Genomic DNA, 19,648 nt, shown 5'->3' on the forward strand with positions numbered 1-19,648 from the left:
AATTGTAATTAGAAGCATTAGAAGTAGGAAATCCAAAATTGCATTAAGAACGAAACAGTAGCATTAGAACAGGAAAACTTCTAAACCATAAACCCTAAGCTCTGAATAATAGTCTAACAAAATGCCCTGCACGAATCCCAAGGCTACTATTTGAAAAGAGTCACTCAAAGTCACTGGGCCCTATTACAATACTCTGGCCCAAATCGAAATAAACACTGAACCACATAAAATAAAATTGAGAAATTTCCTAATTAGAAATTAACTAAGGTAGGTGCTGCTTTATTTGCCCTCTTCAAGTCCACAACCAAAATTCGGATTAAGCCCACTGTTTCATTAATTCCTGAAATTATATTAAAAACATCAAATTAGCTAAATGAGCCCAAATAATAAAACTGCCTAATTAATTGACAATTAAGACCAATCAGTAATTAAAATGGTGCAAAAAGGGTTTAGAAAATAGAAGAAAATGATGGCACATCAATGATCATGATGATTTGATGCAAATGATGCAAATGGGCTTTTCAAGTTTAAATTCAAGACAGTGATTCAAGAATACAAGCCACAACATCAAGATGATCACTAGTATTTTAGGAAGGGAATTCCTAATTGATATAGCAAAAGGTTTGGCCAAGTAATTTGAGTTAAAAAATGTTTTTCAAGAGATTTACTCTCTAGTAATCGATTACCAGAGGATGTAATCGATTACCAGTGGCCAAAAATGCTTTAAAACAGCTACTAAATATTTGAATTCAAATTTTAGACTGTGTAATCGATTACACAATATTGGTAATCGATTACAAATAGTTAATAAACGTTTTAATTCAAATTTTAAAAGTTGTAATCGATTACACAAATCCTGTAATTGATTACCAGACAAGATTTTCAGAAAAATGTTTCTAAGAGTCACAACTTCTCAAAAGGTTTTTACATGACCACCAATGGTCTATATATGTGACTTAGAACACGAATTTGCTCAGAGTTTTTCAGAATTTGCTTGGGGACTGGACGTAGGCACAAGGGTGTGGCCGAACCAGTATAAATCTGAGTTTGCACTTTCTCTTCCCTTAAACTCTTTTATTTATTATTGTTTTATATTTATATTCAGATTGTTCTATTTGAATCAATATTCAAGAATTTCATTATTAAGGGAATTTGTAACTTGAATAGAAAGTGAAATAGAATTTTAATTGGGGAAATAGATTGTAATATCTTAATTCAACCCCCCCCCCTTCTTAAGATATCTGAGGCCACTTGTCTAACAAAGGGGGGAGCACGAAATTGAAGGAATAAGAGAGGAAGAGAAGTGGAACTTTGAAGTGTGTCTCATAAGACTTCCATTGATCAAAGTTACAACAATTGTTACACATGTTTCTATTTATAGATGTCATACCCTAATTTCGTCCGGGGACCTTTGCTTGATGACATGCGACCTTTCTTTGGTCCTTGTGAGGTGCTTGGCACCCATCATTAGGCAATTTGTGAAATTCCAGGACATGCCGGTAAACCAAAAAATATTGATGCACAATCCGTAAGTTTCCGTGACACCGGAAATCAAATGGAAGCATCGTTGCATAATTAAGTGAGATTTCGTAACATTCCGTAAGTCAAAAAGGGGATGATTATGTAATCCGCAAGGTTCCGTAACATTACGGAAAGAAAACAAGTATCGTTACGAGATTCGTAAGTTTCCGTAACTTTACGAAAAAAGAATCACCAAAAAAGGTAAGGGGGGTGAACTTATCAAGATAGGGGTGTAAATAGCAATTCAAATCTAGGCCCTTCCAGGACATTTTGGAAGTTGGGTTGCTTAAGGAGGAAGCAACTGGGCGGCAAGCTCCTCCACGTTTTTGAAAAATGGTTTTCGGGGCTTCCGCGGCTTCCTTAATACTTCCGTAAAATTTCCGAAAACCTTGGGTAAGCATATTCCACTTAACATTGGTGAAAGGGAAGAGAAAAAAGATGAAAATCAAATTCGAAAACAGTTCCGTAAGGCTTCCGTAACTTTTCCGTAAAATACGAAAAGGGGGGTGAACTTAGTAATTCGGGTGCGCTTAGAAATCTTCTTCATTAAGTCTTTGGGCGGCAAGCACCTCCCTTTTTTTCTATAAATAGGGGAGGGGGGAGCTGTTTCAAAATGTTCAAGACCCCTTTGGGTATGCGTTTCGGCTATTTTGGGCAAAAACACGTTTTCGTGAAGAAAAATCAAGTCGAAGTACTTCTGTAACGCTTCCGTAAGCGATTATGTGGAAATTCTTCATCGTTCTTCGTCGTTCTTCACCGTTCTTCATCCGTTCTTTGTTCGTTCTTCGTTCTTCAACGGGTAAGTTTTCGAATTCGAGACTTTCAATTCATTTCTTGTTTTGTGTACTTTCACTTTAATTTCGTTTACTTTCAGTTTTCTTTTCTTCCGTTTTTAACGTGCTTTAACCATTTATTTAAGCCGTTTTCTCGTCTAATAAATGATAAAATGAATTTCAACCGATCATTGGTGTTGTAATCTCGTTTAATCACTGTTAAAACGAAATCTAACTGATCGTTGACGCTATAACCTCGGTTAAACCAAAAAAAGTAAAATAATAATAAAATAATCAAAATATCTTTGAATAAAATAATAAAAAAAATCAATCGGACGTTTTTCTTTGGAAGTTTCCTTGAATGAATTGATTAATAACCAAAGTGAAACAAAGACTAAAATCAACTCACAAATCAAGTTTTTTTCCGAAAAATCACTAAAAACCGTTTTAAGGTCCAACGCCTTAAACGGTCCTCTTTGCTTTTATCGGTTAACATGGACCGTTCAAAAGCATAAAATCAACATGTGACTTTACCGCTTTTGCAAGAACTACGTAGGTCTGATTTCCTCATCGCAATTGAGGATACGTAGGAGCAAAAGCCCCGCTTTTGTCGACCACCCCAAGAGATCGTTAATGGTCCAAATGCCTTAACGTTTCTCTCCTTTCAAAAACAAGAGATCGTTAATGGTCCAATGCCTTAACGTTTCTCTCCTTTCAAAATCAAAAGACCGTTTAATGGTCCAACACCTTAAATGACCTTTTGTTCAAATAAAAAACATATTTTGCAAAAAAGACAAAAAACAAACTTAAACCAAACACTTTGTTCCGAAAGAACTACGTAGGTCTGATTTTCTCATCCCAAATTGAGGAATACGTAGGAGCAAAGGGAAACACCCTTGTCGACCACAAAAAAGAAAAAATATAAAAAGGGTATAAAGGATATAAGGACATAAAAGGGAACGTAAAAATCAAAGTCATGTTTGCGCATTCGATTAAAGGCTGCCGTCCCTTGGGGCGGACGTGTGGGGTGCCAATACCTTCCCCGTGCGTAAATACAACTCCCGAACCTTTCACTTAAAAGTTCGTAGATCGCGTCTTTTCTGGTTTTTCCGACGTTTTCCTCAAATAAACGTTGGTGGCGACTCCGCGCGTATTCCTTTCGTGGAACACGCATCCCGCGAGTCACGCGTCGCCCTCCCACCGAAGGGTAGGTTGCGACAATAGACTAGGTAACTTCCTTAAGAAGCTTTCTTGAGAAAACACTAGTCCCTTTTTAAAAGTTGTGACTCTTTTGAAAACTAGTCACTTTAAAAGTTGTGACTCTTTTGAAAACTAGTCACTTAAAGGTTGTACTTTTTGAAAAACTCTTCAGAAACAAGTCACTTTAAGAATTGTGACTTTTGGTAATTTATTTTTCAAAATAAGTCACTGGTAATCAATTATCATCATAGTGTAATCGATTACACATCAACAGATGTGACTCTTCATGTTTAAATTTGAAAATCAAAATGTTTAGAAACACTGGTAATCGATTACGTATATTGTGTAATCGATTACACAAGTTTGAAATGATTTGAAAATGTTTTATCACACGTTGTGACTCTTGAATTTTGAAATGTAATATTTTAAAACATTGGTAATCGATTACAGCTTTGTAAATCAGTTTGAAAAGAATGTTGGCCATTGGTAATCGATTACTGTCTTCTGGTAATTGATTACCAGAGAGTAAAACTCTTTGGTAAAATATTTTTCTTTTTGAAAAATTCTCTTGATCAAAATTGTGCTATTCAATATTTTGAAAAAAATCTTTTTATACTCATCTTAATGGTTCTTGAAGTTCTTGCATATCTTGAGTCTTCTCTTGAAACTTCACTTGAATCTTGATTCTTGATTGAACGACTCTTTGATTCTTGAAACTTGGTTGACTATTGATTCTTGACTTGAGTCTTTGGCATCATCAAAATAAACTTGGAAAGCTTTTATTCCATACTAGGCAAACCATGGAGTCTCACAACTTCCCTAAAAAAGAGTTTTGAGATGTGGGAAGCATCATCCACCTTGTGGCATGGTATAAAGTGTGCCATCTTGCTAAACCTATCCATCACCACAAAGATAGAGTCTACACCTCTTTGGGTTCTAGGAAGCCCAAGGACAAAGTCCATACTAATGTCTACCCAAGGTGCAGATGGAATGGGTAAGGGTTTTATAAATACTTTGTTCACCCCCCATTGTAGTTACTTTTTGTGCATTTATGTCTCAAGGAAATTTCAATAGGGATTTACCGGAAAGCGCATTGGGTCGTCAAGTATTTAAAATTAAAACGGATGAATCCGAGTATCGAACACAGGGAACTAATGTTAGCCTGAGTTAAGTTCAGAATTAAAGTATTGTTGAGAGAACATGTATAAGGGATAATTTCAAACAAAATTTAAACTAAACTTGTATGCTAAAAACTATAAAAATGCAAGGTAAATAAAATGACAGCAGTAGGTAGATATGTTGGGTCTTTCTAACAAACAAGCTGATGCATAGAAATATATTTCTCTAATCGATCATGCTCTTTTGTTCTATGTTGTAGCCTAAATTACTAAACCCTCGATCCCTCGTCAGGCTGAATATCCAAGCTTCATCCGTAGATCCCTCATTTAAGACTGCACCCGATTTAGACAACCCTCTTAGGTTTAGACTAACATAAACTGAGTTTCGTCCGCAGATCCCTCATGTAAGACTAGACTCAGCTCAAGTAGCTTACTAAAGTTTAGCCTAATTTAGCCTAAGCTTCGTCCGCAGATCCCTCATGTAAGACTAGGCCTAAACTAAGCAGCATTATTGTAACATCATAATTAAAACCAAAACTTAACCCGCAGATCCCTCATGTAAGGCTAAGTTTCAATCCTGCTTCAATCAAGTTCTAAGGCAACAATACATTTCCCAATGCTAAAGTCACCTAATTGTGCACACAAGTGGGTGATCAGGCCAAAAGCATACAAACATTAAGAATTGAAGGAAGCATTGAACATATAAAACATAATCTATTAGATATTAGGTATTTACATCAGCTGTACATTAGAAATCCCCAACTACGGTGTTTAGCCAACCATTACAAAGAAACCCTAATAATAAATGAGATTAAAAACAGAGAATGATAGTTCCTTACACAAGAAGGGGGATTCCTCCTCCTCTTCTCAGCATCTCACACTCACTCTTTACTCAATAATCTCTCTCAAATGACAAAACCTAGGCTTCAATGCACAAGCTACTCCTCTTTGCTGCTTCCATGGGCTCTTTTCCCGAAATAGGCACTGTGGCTGTTGTGGAATTCTGTGCCCTGGAATTATTCAAGTTTTTGTACCCTAATTCTACACAAAACAGGCTTTAAATAGGCTTTGAAATTGTGATGTTGCGCTTAGCGCCACCCTCGCGCTTAGCGTGTGTAAGTGGGTTCGGTCTCGAGCTTAGCCTGGCTGAAGGCACCTACTGCGCTTAGCGTACTGATCTCGCACTTAGTGCTCAACTTTGATACTGATGCTATGCCAGATTCTCCTTTGCGCTAAGCGTGCTGAAGCTGCGCTTAGCGGTGGTTATGCGCTTAGCCCAACTATTGAGCTTAGCCTAACTACTAGTTTTTGCAATTCAAACTTAGCCATTTTTTCATCTAAAAATGCACAGATTTCATCATTAAATCCAATGGAAATGTTCTAGAGACAACATTAACCATAAAACAAGATTTATTTACAAAATTTACTCCAGAATAACCATAAATTGGGGAACTATACAAGCTTTGGAAAATGATTTCTATACAAAAGTTAGTCGTATAAAGCGACAAACAAACTCCCCCAAATTTATAGTTTTGCTTGTCCTCAAGCAAAGAAAGAACAGTTCACTTGTCCTCAAGTGACAAAGACAGTGGCCAATCAAAAGAAAATGGTGTTTGATTCATCAAGGATATCAACCATATGAATTGAATACCATGGAATGCTTAAATCAATCAGTTCTCACAAGCATGCAACTTTTCAAAGATAGGAGCACAAGTATTAGAGTCACAGCTGAAATAAGCTAGTAAGCATGACAAAAATCAAGGAAGGATCATCAACCAAAACCTCACAGTCATTGTTTCACTCAAACTCAAGTGTTAGGCTTATTCCATCATAAACAACCAACACAAGTTCCAACCTTTTCATTTCATCTCATATCATACAGCAATGAACACACAAAATTGAATCCGAAGGACTTTCTAGGCTTGTAATGGGGTTAGGCTGCCAATAATTCATGGTTTTTCTAGGATTCAAAAGCTTAGGTTCTAGGAGAGCATTCATCCATAGAATAACCTTCACTTTTTCATTCATTCCTTCCCCATACTTGCCCTTTTTCTTAGGCACTTAGCTTTCATACCTGAAATTATAGCATACACACTTATTAACTTTATTTATACTTACAATTTTTGTTTTGATAAAGAACAGAAGCAGTGTGTATATACTATTTTCTCTGACCATTTAAATCCTTACCCAGTGCCTCCCCCAAATTTGGAATAAATTTACCTTGATTATAACTCCCCCAAATTTGGGACAAATTTGCATTGAACCATCTTTTGTGGATGATGCTCTCCTACAACCTAAAATAAGGTAGCAGAAGATACAATTGAATAGGCTTAAGGTTCAATCAATCAATTAGTTCATTCAACTCAAATTGGGTGCAAGGGATACCTCATTCAATCACAAGGTTAGCTTTTTGGCTAAGTAGCTATTCATAATCAAACATGGCCTTCATCATCCTCAAGTTCATGCATCCAATCCATACTTCAGAGATTCACGCAAAAATCAGCACCACATGATAGTCGTTTCTCTCAAAATTTTAGAGATCACACTCTCACCGGGATACGGTTAATGCATTCCTTCACAATCAATCTGACAACAGACTAACATTTTCAAACATAATTCCAATCATATGCTCATTCTCTTCTAATGACGGAAAACTTGATTAAAACAATCATCCAATCATCCTAATCCATTCAATGCATACAATGTTCAATCAATTCACTGTTCAATCAAGCTTTTTGTACAAGCAAGCAAACAACTATGCGACTGAAATTAAAATGCTGAAATTTAAAGAACAGAAACATAAAAGCTGAAATTTAAATGGCATAATCATAAAATAACTGAAATTAAACTAAAGTGTTCATAATGCAAAAAATTTAAACGTCCTACTACTCCTATGGCTGGTCTTCATTAAGATCCAGTGCTGATGGCTGAGTCTCCTCAAGAGCAGGTGCAGATGGCTGTGGGGTCTGAGCTGGAGTGGTCTCCTCCTCTGCTGCTGTTGGTGATGGTGTTGGTGTTGGTGGCTCCTCAGTCATAGGCTCCTAGGCTGTAGAGGCCCCACCCCCTTTAGAGGAAGAAGGCTGGTCTCCTGGCCAGGCCACCTGTGTATCGAACTCCTCCATGCTCATAATGGAGGGCAAGCCCAAGCCCTGAAGGCTTTGCATGATGATGGACTACCCCCTATGGATGCTCTAGAGCATGGAGTGAAGCATCTGAGGAGTAAAAATAAAATATGTTGGTCCTGCAGAGAGAGGAGTTGGAAGTGGAATCTGAGAAGGTGCTGGTGGAATCACTGGGAGTTCTATGGTGGAAGAGGGAGGAAGTGTAGAAGAAGAAGGTGTTGGTGCCTCTGATGCTGAAGTGGAAGGGGCCTCAGATCTCTTCCCTCTGGCCTTCCTGAGTCCTATAAAAGTTACTGTTGGATCATCAAGATTCCAACAATTCTTCTTAATATAAGTCAAATTAATGGCAGGACTCAGGCTCTCATGGGTCAAGGAATCAGAGTGGACTCCCCAAGCTTTACATAAAGCAGTGATTAGGGCAAGAAAGCCAAGCCTCGAGGAGTCATGATGTGCTATAAGTGCAATCTGACTCGAAATGAAGGATCCAAGATTCATATCCATCTTCTATATGAGTGCATATACTAACTTGGCCCTATCTAAATTGATGTCAGAAGTATGAGAGGTGGGGGCCAAGTTAGAAAAAGAAAAGACACTCCAAGTTTGAGCAAGAGTAGTCAAATTTTTCCGTAAGATCTTCAATGGTAGTCCATCTGAATTCAATTCAAATCCCTTGCCTGGAATACACAAATAGGTTGCTAACTCTTGCGGGTTTGGCCTTAACAACACAAATCTTGCATATGCTGGAAGACTTTCTCCTTCCTATATAATCACTGGTGTTTCTAAAAAAGAGTTGAGGGCAGCTGAGTCAAATGGAATCCATTGCCCTCTAACCTTGACCTGTTTTGGCAACTTGTCTTCCAGATCATACACATTTGCATAAAACTCCCGTACAAGTTCCACATCTATACTTCCCTCTACCAAATTTGCTATCTTCTTATGCCAGTTCCTTCTGTTTAAATCCAGCTAAAATTCCTCAAATTCATTAAATGACAACTGCACATTTCTTTCTGGAATAATCTTTCTACCAAAGATTTTGTTTGTATAACGATCCCATGCTTCTGGGGATGAAAATTTGTGTCTATCATATCTAGTTTGAGAATATGAAGAAGCAGGGGATTTTCTTTTCTAAGATACCATCTGCAAAATATAAGACAAGACACACAAGATTAGCATAGGTTTATTCTCAAGAAAACAAAAAAATTAAACTGAAAACAATGCTGGGCGCTTAGCGTAGTATGCTGGCGCTTAGCGTAGTATGCTGGCGCTTAGCGTGCCTTATGAAATTAACACAAGCGCTAAGCGTAGCAAGCTGGTGCTTAGCTCGAAGACACAGAAAACATTTTTTTTCTGCATAATAGGCTTAGCACACAGGGGCGCTTAGCCTAAGTCTAAAATTTTAGAAACAATGTAGGGCTGAGGCTTAGCGCAGCATGCTGGCGCTTAGCTCAGCCTCAACAGAAAGACATCGAGGCTTAGCGCACAGGCGTGCTTAGCCTTATTACAAAGGTAAAGAAATAGAACCTAAGTGGCACTTAGCTCAGCAAGCTGGGTTTAGTGACTGAACTACACTAGGTATCTCAGTATACCACTGAAACTTAGCGCACAGGCGTGCTTAGCATCTACATCATTTTGGTTCAACAGCCAAGATGAACGCGCTTAACGTGTCGTGGTCTGCTTAGCGCGATCATCAGAAATCTGAAAAATATTAACAGTTGCGATGAATAGGCTAAGTGCAGCATGCATGCTTAGCGCATTCATCGCGTATCCCAAAAAGATACATAGGGGTTTTCACCCCTTTTTAACCATATTGCCCCTAATGGGCTTCTAAACTACCTAAAGTTGTAAAATACCTAACCCTAAAACTAAGTAACCTAACCTAACAGCAATGCTAACTAAGAAACATAAATCCTCTATCCTAAGGTGTGAAGCATGAAATACAAAGCAAAAATGAAATCGAAAGACTTACTTGGATTGTGTAATGTAGAATGTGAAGAAGCAAGGGATGCAGAGGGAAGATAAGCATACAATAGAAACATAAATGCTCAGGGATGAGAGAGTGCAGAGGTTTGGGTGCCAAGGTAGCAACCCAAGTGTCTTTGCCTCTACTTTTTAAAAACTGAAATTCGTATGGCGCGCTTAGCGCACAGCTTTGATACTGATGCTATACCAGATTCTCCTTTGCGCTAAGCGCGTTGAAGCTGCGCTTAGTGGTGATTATGCGCTTGGCCCAACTACTGAGCTTAGCCCAACAGCTACTTTTTGCAATTCAAACTTAGCCTCTTTTTCACCTAAAAATGCACAGATTTCATCATTAAATCCAATGGAAATGTTTTAGAAACAGCATTAACCATAAAACAAGATTTATTTACAAAATTTACTCCAAAATAACCATAAATTGGGGAACTATACAAGCTTTGGAAAATGATTTCTATACAAAAGTTAGTCGTATAAAGCGACTAACAATAGCCCATGAGGCATCACCCTAGACTTGGCTTGTAAACAAGCCACACACCTAGTGCAATGCTTATGGACATCTTTCTTCACATGGGGCCAATAAAACTTCTCGTTAAGTAAGACAAGGGTCTTGTCAATCCCAAAGTGGCCCATAAGCCCACCCTCATGGCTCTCCTTCACAAGTAATTTCCTAATGGATCCTTGGGGTATGCAAAGCTTTCCCTCTTTGAACAAATACCCCTCAGCCAAATAGAATCCATCTTGGGCCTTTTTCCCAAAACTCTCGTAAATGGGAGAGAAATGTTCATCTAAAGCATACAAGTCCCTAATGTTACCAAATCCTAAAGTTTGAGCTCCTAGGGAGCAAAACAATGTGTGTCTCCTAGAGAGGGCATCAACTACCATATTTTCTTTTCCCTTTTTGTATTTGATAACATATGGAAATTGCTCTATGTACTCTACCCATTTTGCATGCCTTTTGTTTAACTTGCTTTGCCCTCTAATGTACATAAGTGAGTGATGATCACTATGAATGACAAATTCCTTGGAAACAAGGTAATGTTCCCAAGTTCGGAGGGCTCTTATTAAGGCATAATGCTCTTTATCATAGATGGAGTAGTTGAGGGTGGCACCATGAAGTTTTTCACTAAAATAAGCAATAGGGTGCCCACCTTGTAACAAAACAGCTCAAACTCCCACTCCAGAGGCATCACATTCTAGCTCAAAAGTTTTAGAAAAGTCAAGAAGAGCTAGAACAGGTGCCTTAGTAAGCTTTTCTTTGAGCAAAGCAAAGGCTTGCTCTTGTTTCTCACCCCAGGTAAATGCCACATTCTTCTTCACCATCTCATTGAGAGGTGAAGCAATTGTAGAAAAATTAGGAACGAATCTTCAATAGAAGCTTGCTAACCCATGGAAGCTCCTAATATCTCCCACACTTTTTGGGGTGGGCCATTCTTGGATGGCCTTGATTTTCTCAGGGTCCACTTGGACCCCATTTCTACCAACTACAAACCCTAAGAAAACTGTATTATCTACACAAAAGGTACACTTCTCTATATTTGCATAGAGGGTGTTTTTCCGAAGGACTGAAAGAACTTGCCTGAGATGTCCTAAGTGATCATCTAGGCTCCTACTATACACTAAAATATCATCAAAATAAACAACTACAAATCTACCTATTTAATCCCTTAAGACATGATGAATAACCCTCATAAAGGTGCTTGGTGCATTAGTGAGCCCAAATGGCATCACTAGCCATTCATACAAAACAAACTTGGTCTTGAAAGCGGTTTTCCACTCATCACCCTCTTTCATCCTGATTTGGTGATAACCACTTTTAAGATCAATTTTTGAAAAGATGTTGGCACCATGCAACTCATCAAGTAAATCATCAAGTCTAGGAATGGGGTGCCTATACTTTACAGTAATGTTATTGATGGCCCTACAATCTGTACACATTCTCCACGTACCATCCTTTTTGGGCACCAACAACACTGGCACAGCACATGGGCTTAGGCTCTCTTGGACCCAACCCATGTCCAACAATTCTTTAACCTGAGACTCTATCTCCTTAGTCTCATGAGGTTTAGCCCTATAGGCTGGCCTATTAGGAAGGCTTGCTCCTGGGACTAAATCTATTTGATGTTCTATTCCCCTTAAAGGAGGTAGCCCAGGGGGTATCTCTTTGGGAAATATATCACCAAATTCATGTAAGAGTTCTTGGACCTTTGAAGGTAAGGTCTCAAATGTAGGAATTTTGGTCGTGCTAAGGGATGTTTCCCTTGATAGTTGAAGGTAGAAAGATTGTTTAAGAAGGAGTGTTCTTTTAATATCAGCTTTTGTTGCAAAATGATTTTCCTTCTTAACAATCTTCTTGGAGGAATCCTTTCCCTCTTTTTCCTTCCCCCTGGCCTTTGAAGACAAGGCCTTACTGTCCTTCTTTTTCTTTTGTTTTTTTAATTTTTCTTCCTCACCTCTCTTATCTTTCATAGTTAGTTGATCTTTGGCTACCTGTGAAGGTGTTTGAGGATGCAACACAAATTTAGTTCCAAGATGGGTGAGGGTAATCTCATTAGTTAGGCCATTATAAATGATCTTCCTATCAAATTGCCACGGCCTTCCTAAAAGAATGTGTCCTACCTCCATGGGAACTATATCACAATTAACTTCATCCTTATATGTCCCAATGGAGAAAGGTACCTTCACTTGTTGGTTAACTATCATTTCCCCTTGCTCATTGAGCCATTTAAGTTTATAAGGTTTTGGGTGGGGAATGATAGTGAGGTTCAACTTGAAAACTAATCTTGTGCTACAACAATTGCAACTATATCCACTATCCACAATGAGAGAACAAGTTTTATCTAAAATTTTGCATATTGTATGAAAGATGTTCTCTCTTTGGGATTGAGATAGATCACAAGATTAACCTCCAAGGAACCTTCTAACCATTAAGATGTCACCTTCTTCATGGGGGTAGACTTCCTCACTAGACTCTTCACCCCTTACTTCATCTTCACTTCCACTAGAGGAAGGGAAAGAAGTATTTTCCTCTTGACTACTATAAATGTCTTGACCCCTCATAATCATGGTTTTCTTTATGGGGCATTGAGAGGCAATGTCACCTCTCCCAAGACATTTGAAGCATTTAATGTTGCTAGTCCTTTCTTGGGAACTAGTCTTAGGGGTGTATTTCTCTATCGTCTTACCCTTATCATCCTTGGGTTTTGAAGGTACAGCCCCCAAAATTCATTGGGCTTGGTCCTTCCTTGGATAAGAGTGAAAGCAATAAGATTTTGAAGAAGGCTTTCTTTTTATTTTTTGTTCCACTCATATACAAAGTTGGACTAGTTCATCTAGGTCCCTATATGGAAAGAGTTCAACCTTGTCCCTTACTTCCATATTAAGCCCACTAGGTTCAAAGAGAACAAGGGAGGGTACATCCCTTGTGGATCTTTACTTGTAAAAGGATTTTTACAAGGTTAAAAAGAAATCTCAAGGACCGCAGGTCGCTTGGGGACTGGATGTAGGCACGGGTTGTTGCCGAACCAGTATAAAAACTCTTGTGTGTTTGTCTCCTTCTTCCCTACTGTTTTACTTTCCGTTGTGCATTTTAATTTCCCCCTTTCTAACAAACAAGTTGATGCATATGAGGATATTTCTCTAATTAATCATGTTCTTGTGTTTTATGCTGTAGCCTAAAGTACTAAACCTCGATCCCTCATAAGTTTAGACTAATTTAACCTAAGCTTCGTTTGTAGATCCCTCTTGTAGGACTAAGCTTAACTTAAACAGCATTATCATCACAGCATATTCAGAAAACCAAAACCCCAACAATCCATCCCTGATAATGTGGTTATTCAGTCCTGCTTCTATCAAGTTCTAAGGCAACAGTACATTTCCCAATGCTAAAGTCACCTAACCGTACACCCAAATGGGTGATCAGACCAAGAGCATGCAGAAATTAAGCATTGAAAGAAGCATTGAACACATAAAACACAATTAATTAGATATTAAAGTAATTACATCAGTTGTTCCTTAGAAATCCCCAACAAGTGTGTTTAGCCAACCATTATAGAAAAACCCTAACACAAATAAGAGTGAGAGTACAGAATAATTGTTCCTTACACAAGAAGGGGGATCCCTCCTCCTCTTCTCAGCACCTCACAATTACTCCACAGCTCACTAATCTCTCACTACTTGAAGAACCGTAGGCTTCTCTGCAAAGTTGCTCCGCTTGCCACCTCTAGAGCCTTTATCTCGAAATTAGCACTGTTGTGTCCTTGCTCTGGAATTATGTACTACTTGCTAAAATTGTGTACCCTAATTCTACACAAGACAGGCTTTAAATAGGCTCTGAATCTGTGACGTTGTGCTTGGCACCACCTTCACGCTTAGCGTGAGTTAGTGGATTTGAGCTTAGCGTCATTCGTGCGCTGAGCCTGGCTAAAGACAACCATCGCGCTTAGCGAGCGGATCTCGCGCTTAGCGAGTGGATCTCGCGCTTAGCGCGTAGCCTTGATATATATGCTCTGTCAGATTCTTCTGTTGCGCTAAGCGTGCTGAAGCTGCGCTTAGCGTTGGATGTGTGCTGAGCCCAAATGGTGAGCTGAGCGCAACTGCCACTTTTAGCACTTCAAGACTTAGCCTCTTTTAACCTGAAATTGAAAAGATTTCATGATTAGATCAAATGGAAAATATTCTAGAGACAGCTATAACAATAAAACAAGATTTATTTATAAATCCTTACAAAATAACTATAAATTGGGGAAACTATACAAGTTTTGGAAAATGTTTTCTATACAAAAGTTAGTCGTATAAGACAACTAACAAACTCCCCCAAGTTTACAGTTTTGCTTGTCCTCTAGCAAAGAAAGAACAATTCACTTGTCCTCAAGTGACAAAATATAGTGGTCAATCCAAATGGTGTTTTCTTCAGAGAGAAATTCAATCATATGAAATAAATATCATGGAATGCTTCAATCAATTGCTTTTCACAAACATGAAGCTTTTCAAAGATAGGAACATATGCATTAGAGTCACAACTGAAATAAGCTAGTGAGAATGGCAGATATCAAGGAAAGAATCATCAACCAAAGCCTAACAGTCATTGTTTCACTCAAGCTCAAGTGTTTAGGCTCATTCCATTATAAACAACTAACACAAGTCCCAACTTTTTCATTTCATCTCATACCATACAGAAATAAACACACAAAATGAATTCGAAGGACTTTCTAGGCTTGTAATGAGGTTGGGCTGCCAACAAATCATGGTTTTTCTAGGATTCAAAAGCTTAGATTCTAAGAGAACATTTATCCATAGATAAACCTTTACTTTTCATTCATTCCCACCCCAATACTTGCCTCTTTTTAGATACTTAGCTTTGGTTGATTTGATTTGCAGGACACATACTTTTATACATTTTTATTTATACTTACAGTTTTTTTTAACACATAAAACAATGTGTATATGCTGCTCTGTTTTGAGCATTTTATTTCTTTACCCCGTGTCTCCCCCAAATTTGGGACGAATTTGTTTTGACATATGACTCCCCCAGATTTGGGACAAATTTGCCTTGAACCAAGCTTTTTTGTGGATGATGCTCTCCTACAACCTAAGACAAGGTAGCAGGAGATAACACTGTATAGGCTCAAGGTTCAATCAATCAATAATTCATTCAACTCAAACTGGGGGCAAAGGATAAATCATTCAAGCACAAAGTCAGCTTTTTGGCTAAGTAGCTACCACAATCAAAACATGGCTTTCATCATCCTCAATTGATGCATTCAGTCCATACTTCAGAGATTCATGCAAAAATCATTACTAAATGATAGTCATTTCTCTCAAAATTTAAGGATCACACTCTCACCGGGATACGGTCAATGCATTCCTTCACAATCAATCTAACAAATTGACTAACATTTTTAGTCATACTTCTAATCACATGTTCTTTCTCTTCTAATGGCTGCAAGCTTGATCAAAACAAAATCTAAACATTCCAATCCACTCAATTCATACAATTTCTCATTCAAGTCAATCACAAACACCTCATTCATAAGAAATCACACCACTGAAACATGATTCAATCATTTCACTGTTCAAACAAGCTTTTTGTACAAGCAATCAACACTAAAATAACTAGAATTTAAATGATTGAAATTTAAATCAACTAAATAACTAATAACTAAATTGTTCAAATTTTGCAGAAATTAAAACAAAACAGAACTTAAACATCTTGCTCATCCTGTGGCTGATCTTCATTTAAATCCAGCACTGGAGCAGCTGGTACATCCTGAAGAATAGGCTGCTATGGCTCCATGGCTAGTGCTAATGGCTGGGAATCCTCAAGAATAGGTGCTGGAGAGATATGAACTGGAGAAGTAGGCTCCTAAGCTGCTGCTTCCTCCTGAACGGATGGATTAGTCTCAAAGATAAATGGCTCAGGAGGAACAGGCTCATCCTCTACATCAGGCAAAGGCTCCTCTACTGGCATAGGCTCTTGGGCTGCGGAGGCCTTACCCATTCCAGAAGGAGGAGGCTGGCCTCCTGGCCAAGCCACCAGTGCAAGGAACTCCTCCACACTCATAGCCGGCTGCTGGCCAAAGCTTTGTAACCTCTGGATGATGATGATCTGGCCTCTGTGCAGGCTCTGTAGCATAGCAAATAATGTCTTAGAGGTGAATGAGGAAGGTCCTGTAGGAGGAGCTGGAGCAGGAACTGGAACTGGTAAGGGAGTGGGAGCTGAAGTTGGTAACTGTGGAAGATGTGGAGTCGAAGTGGATGGTGCTGTAGGATCTGGTAAAGTAGATGAAGAAGGAGCATAAGCATTTGGTGTTACTGAAGCAAGGGGAGCCTTAGATCTCTTACCCCTGGCCTTCCTTGGTTCTCTAAATGTCACTGTTGGATCATCTAGATTCCAACAATTCTTCTTTATGTATGCCAAGTTAATGGCAGGGCTAAGACTCTCCAAAGATCTGGAATCTGATGTGACTTCTCTAGCTTTACACAAAGTTGTGATTAAGGCTAGAAATCCAAGCCTAGAGGAGTCATGCTGGGTAATGATAAAAATATGGTGGGAGATGAGGTAGCCCAAATTCATGTTCATCTTCATGATAATGCCATAAATCAACTTGGCCCGATCCAGTGTGATGTCAGAAGTGTGGGAGGTAGGGACCAAGTTAGAGTAAGAAAGAACCCTCCAAGTCTGAGCGAGAGTGGTCATGTTCTTCCTTAAAATCTTTAGAGGCTAACTGTCAGCATTCAGCTCAAATCCCCTCCCTGGGATGCAGAGCTTAGCTGCCAATTCCTGAGGGTCAAGCCTCAGGAGTGCAAACCTAGAGTAAGCTGATAATGTCTCCCCCTCCTCGATGATTACAGGGGTCTTCAAGAAAGTGTTGAGAGTGTCTACATCAAACTTCACCAAATGGCCTCTCACCCTCACCTGCTTAGGTGATTTATCCTCGGGATCATAGAGGTTAGCATAAAACTCTTTCATAATGGCAACATCAGTGTTGCCTTCATCAAAACTGGTTAATTCCTTATCCCATTTTCTTCTCTCCAATGGCAACATCATCGCGATTCTCAGCAAAACAAAGGGATCTTGGCCCATTTTAGCCACATTGCCCCTAATGGGCTTCTAAGCTACCTAAAATCCTAAAATGACTAACCCTCAAACTAAAAAACCTAACTTAACACACTACTAACTAAGAAAGCTTGAATTCATCTACCCTATGGTTAGAAAGATGAAAATGAAATTGAAAATATACTCACTTACTTGGATTATGATTGCAATGTAGAATGAAGCAAGAACAATGCAGACAAGTAAGTTTCAACACACAGAAGAAAGCACAAAAGCTCAGGGTTAGCAAAGGCAGAGGCAAATGATTTTTGGGTAACACCCAAAGTACCTCAGCCTTTGCTTTTAAAAACTAAAATTCGTATGGCGTGCTTAGCACACAGCTAAGCTTAGCACGTCAATGAAACATTTGGTTTATGTGTAACCCTACGCTTAGCCTAACCTAGCGCTAAGCCCAACTTGAGGTTTCAAATTCCAGTGAGCATCTGGGGCTTAGCGCAACAGGTGGCGCTTAGCACTTTCTGCAACACAAGATTTTCTGCAATATGAGCTTAGCTTAAGATGTAAGGCTTAGCGCGCAATCAAGCTTCAACTTACAAAGAGTAGTTTAGGCTTAGCGCAACAGGCGCACTAAGCGCACTTCCAAGCATTTCAAAAACAGTAAGGAATTGGCGCTTAGCGCATCTTGCCGCTAAGCCCAACTCGTGAAAGTTCAATTCCAGAATAGGTATGGGGCTTAGCTCAGGACAGCGCGCTTAGCACTGCTACAATAAATTTTTCCATAGAAGAAGTGGCGCTTAGCGCATCATCTCCGCTAAGCCCACTTCTCAAAGTTTACTTCCAATGAAGATGTTGGGCTTAGCGCAGTGATGTGTGCTTAGCTGAACTATTCAGCCAACTAGTCAGGGGTCTAAGCACTTAGTGCGAGCAAGCTCAGGCTTAGCGCGTGAAGACAAGGTGCTTAGTGCAAGGGTTGCGCTTAGCGGATGAACAACTAAAAAAAAATTTCTGAGTCTTTTCTGTCCATCTCGTCACCTAGGCTTAAAACCCCCTTATTCACTACTAAACAAGCTGAAAAATTAATCACAATCACAAGCAACTATCCTAACTACATGCAAGAGATACAAAATGAAAAAGAGAAAAGGGAAAGAAAAGCTAGGTTGCCTCCCAGTAAGTGGTCTTTTAACGTCACTAGCTTGACGCATCATCCTGTTATTCTGGTTTGAAGTGTAGAACAGTGTTCAATCTTTCCATAGCTCCACCATGATATTGCTTCAACCTTTGTCAGTTCACTACCCATGTCCTGTTAGGATCTTTAGAGTAAGGATCACAAAGCTCCATTGCTCCATAGGGTCAGACTTTCTTGATAGTAAATGATCCCGACCATTTCGATTTAAGCTTTCCAGAAAACAATTTAAGTCTCAAGTTGAACAGCAACACCTGTTGTCCTGGATGAAAGTCCTTCTTGAGCAGCTTTTTATCATGATACTTTTTTACCCTTTCTTTATACAGCTTTGAGGATTCATAAGCAGTTGATCTCATCTCTTCCAACTCCAAAAGCTGCAGCCTCCTTTGTTCTCTGGATATGGCTTCATCAAAGTTCAAAAACTTCAAGGCCCAGTATGCTTTATATTCCATCTCCACTGGTAAGTGACAAGACTTGCCATACACCATCGAAAATGGAGATAAGCCTATCGGAGTCTTGAATGCTGTTTTGTACACCCATAAAACATCATCTAATTTGATAGACCAGTCCTTTCTAGTAGAAGCTACAGTCTTCTCCAAAATCTTTTTCAATTCCCTGTTCGATACTTCTGCTTGCCCATTGGTCTAGGGGTGATAAGGTGATGTTATTTTGTGTGTCACATTATATTGCTTCAACACCTTTTGTAGCTGATTATTGCAGAAATGTGTGCCTCCATCGCTAATCAGAATTTTGGGCACCCCGAATCTTGAGAAAATTTTCTTCTTCGGAAACTTTACCATAGTCTTAGCATCATTATGCGGGCAAGCCATTGCTTCAACCCATTTAGTGACATAGTCAACAACCACTAGTATATATTCATTGCCAAAAGACAAAGGGAAGGGACCTACAAAATCAATCCCCTAGCAATCGAATACCTCAACCTCCATAATATTCTGTAGAGGCATTTCATTTCTTCTTGATATACCCCCCATCCTCTGACATTGAATCACAGTGTTGCATATGTTGGTGAGCATCTTTGAAAAGCGTGGGCCAAAAGAATCCAGATTGCAAAACCTTGGTCGCCGTCTTATCTCCACCATAATGGCCGCCACATAGAGAATTGTGGCAATGCCATAATATGTTCTTGGCCTGTTCTTGTGTCACACATCTTCGTAGGAGATTGTTAGCTCCTATCTTGAACA

General features: G+C 39.1%; 1 protein-coding gene across 1 annotated transcript; it reads right to left on the bottom strand.

The window, feature by feature from the left end:
• Positions 1 to 18,613: 18,613 nt before the first annotated feature.
• LOC102661647 (uncharacterized) lies at positions 18,614 to 18,934 on the bottom strand. The gene has a single exon (XM_006596758.1). The coding sequence runs from the start codon at positions 18,932 to 18,934 to the stop codon at positions 18,614 to 18,616; it is 321 nt and encodes a 106-aa protein (XP_006596821.1).
• Between the last annotated feature and the right edge of the window lie 714 nt (positions 18,935 to 19,648).

This window comes from Glycine max, chromosome 14 (assembly GCF_000004515.6).
Source record: "Glycine max cultivar Williams 82 chromosome 14, Glycine_max_v4.0, whole genome shotgun sequence".
Lineage (NCBI taxonomy): Eukaryota > Viridiplantae > Streptophyta > Magnoliopsida > Fabales > Fabaceae > Glycine > Glycine max.

Bases quoted from the DNA above. Each gene is read 5' to 3' on its own strand.
- LOC102661647 (XM_006596758.1), bottom strand. From the start codon at position 18,934: ATGGTGTATGGCAAGTCTTGTCACTTACCAGTGGAGATGGAATATAAA.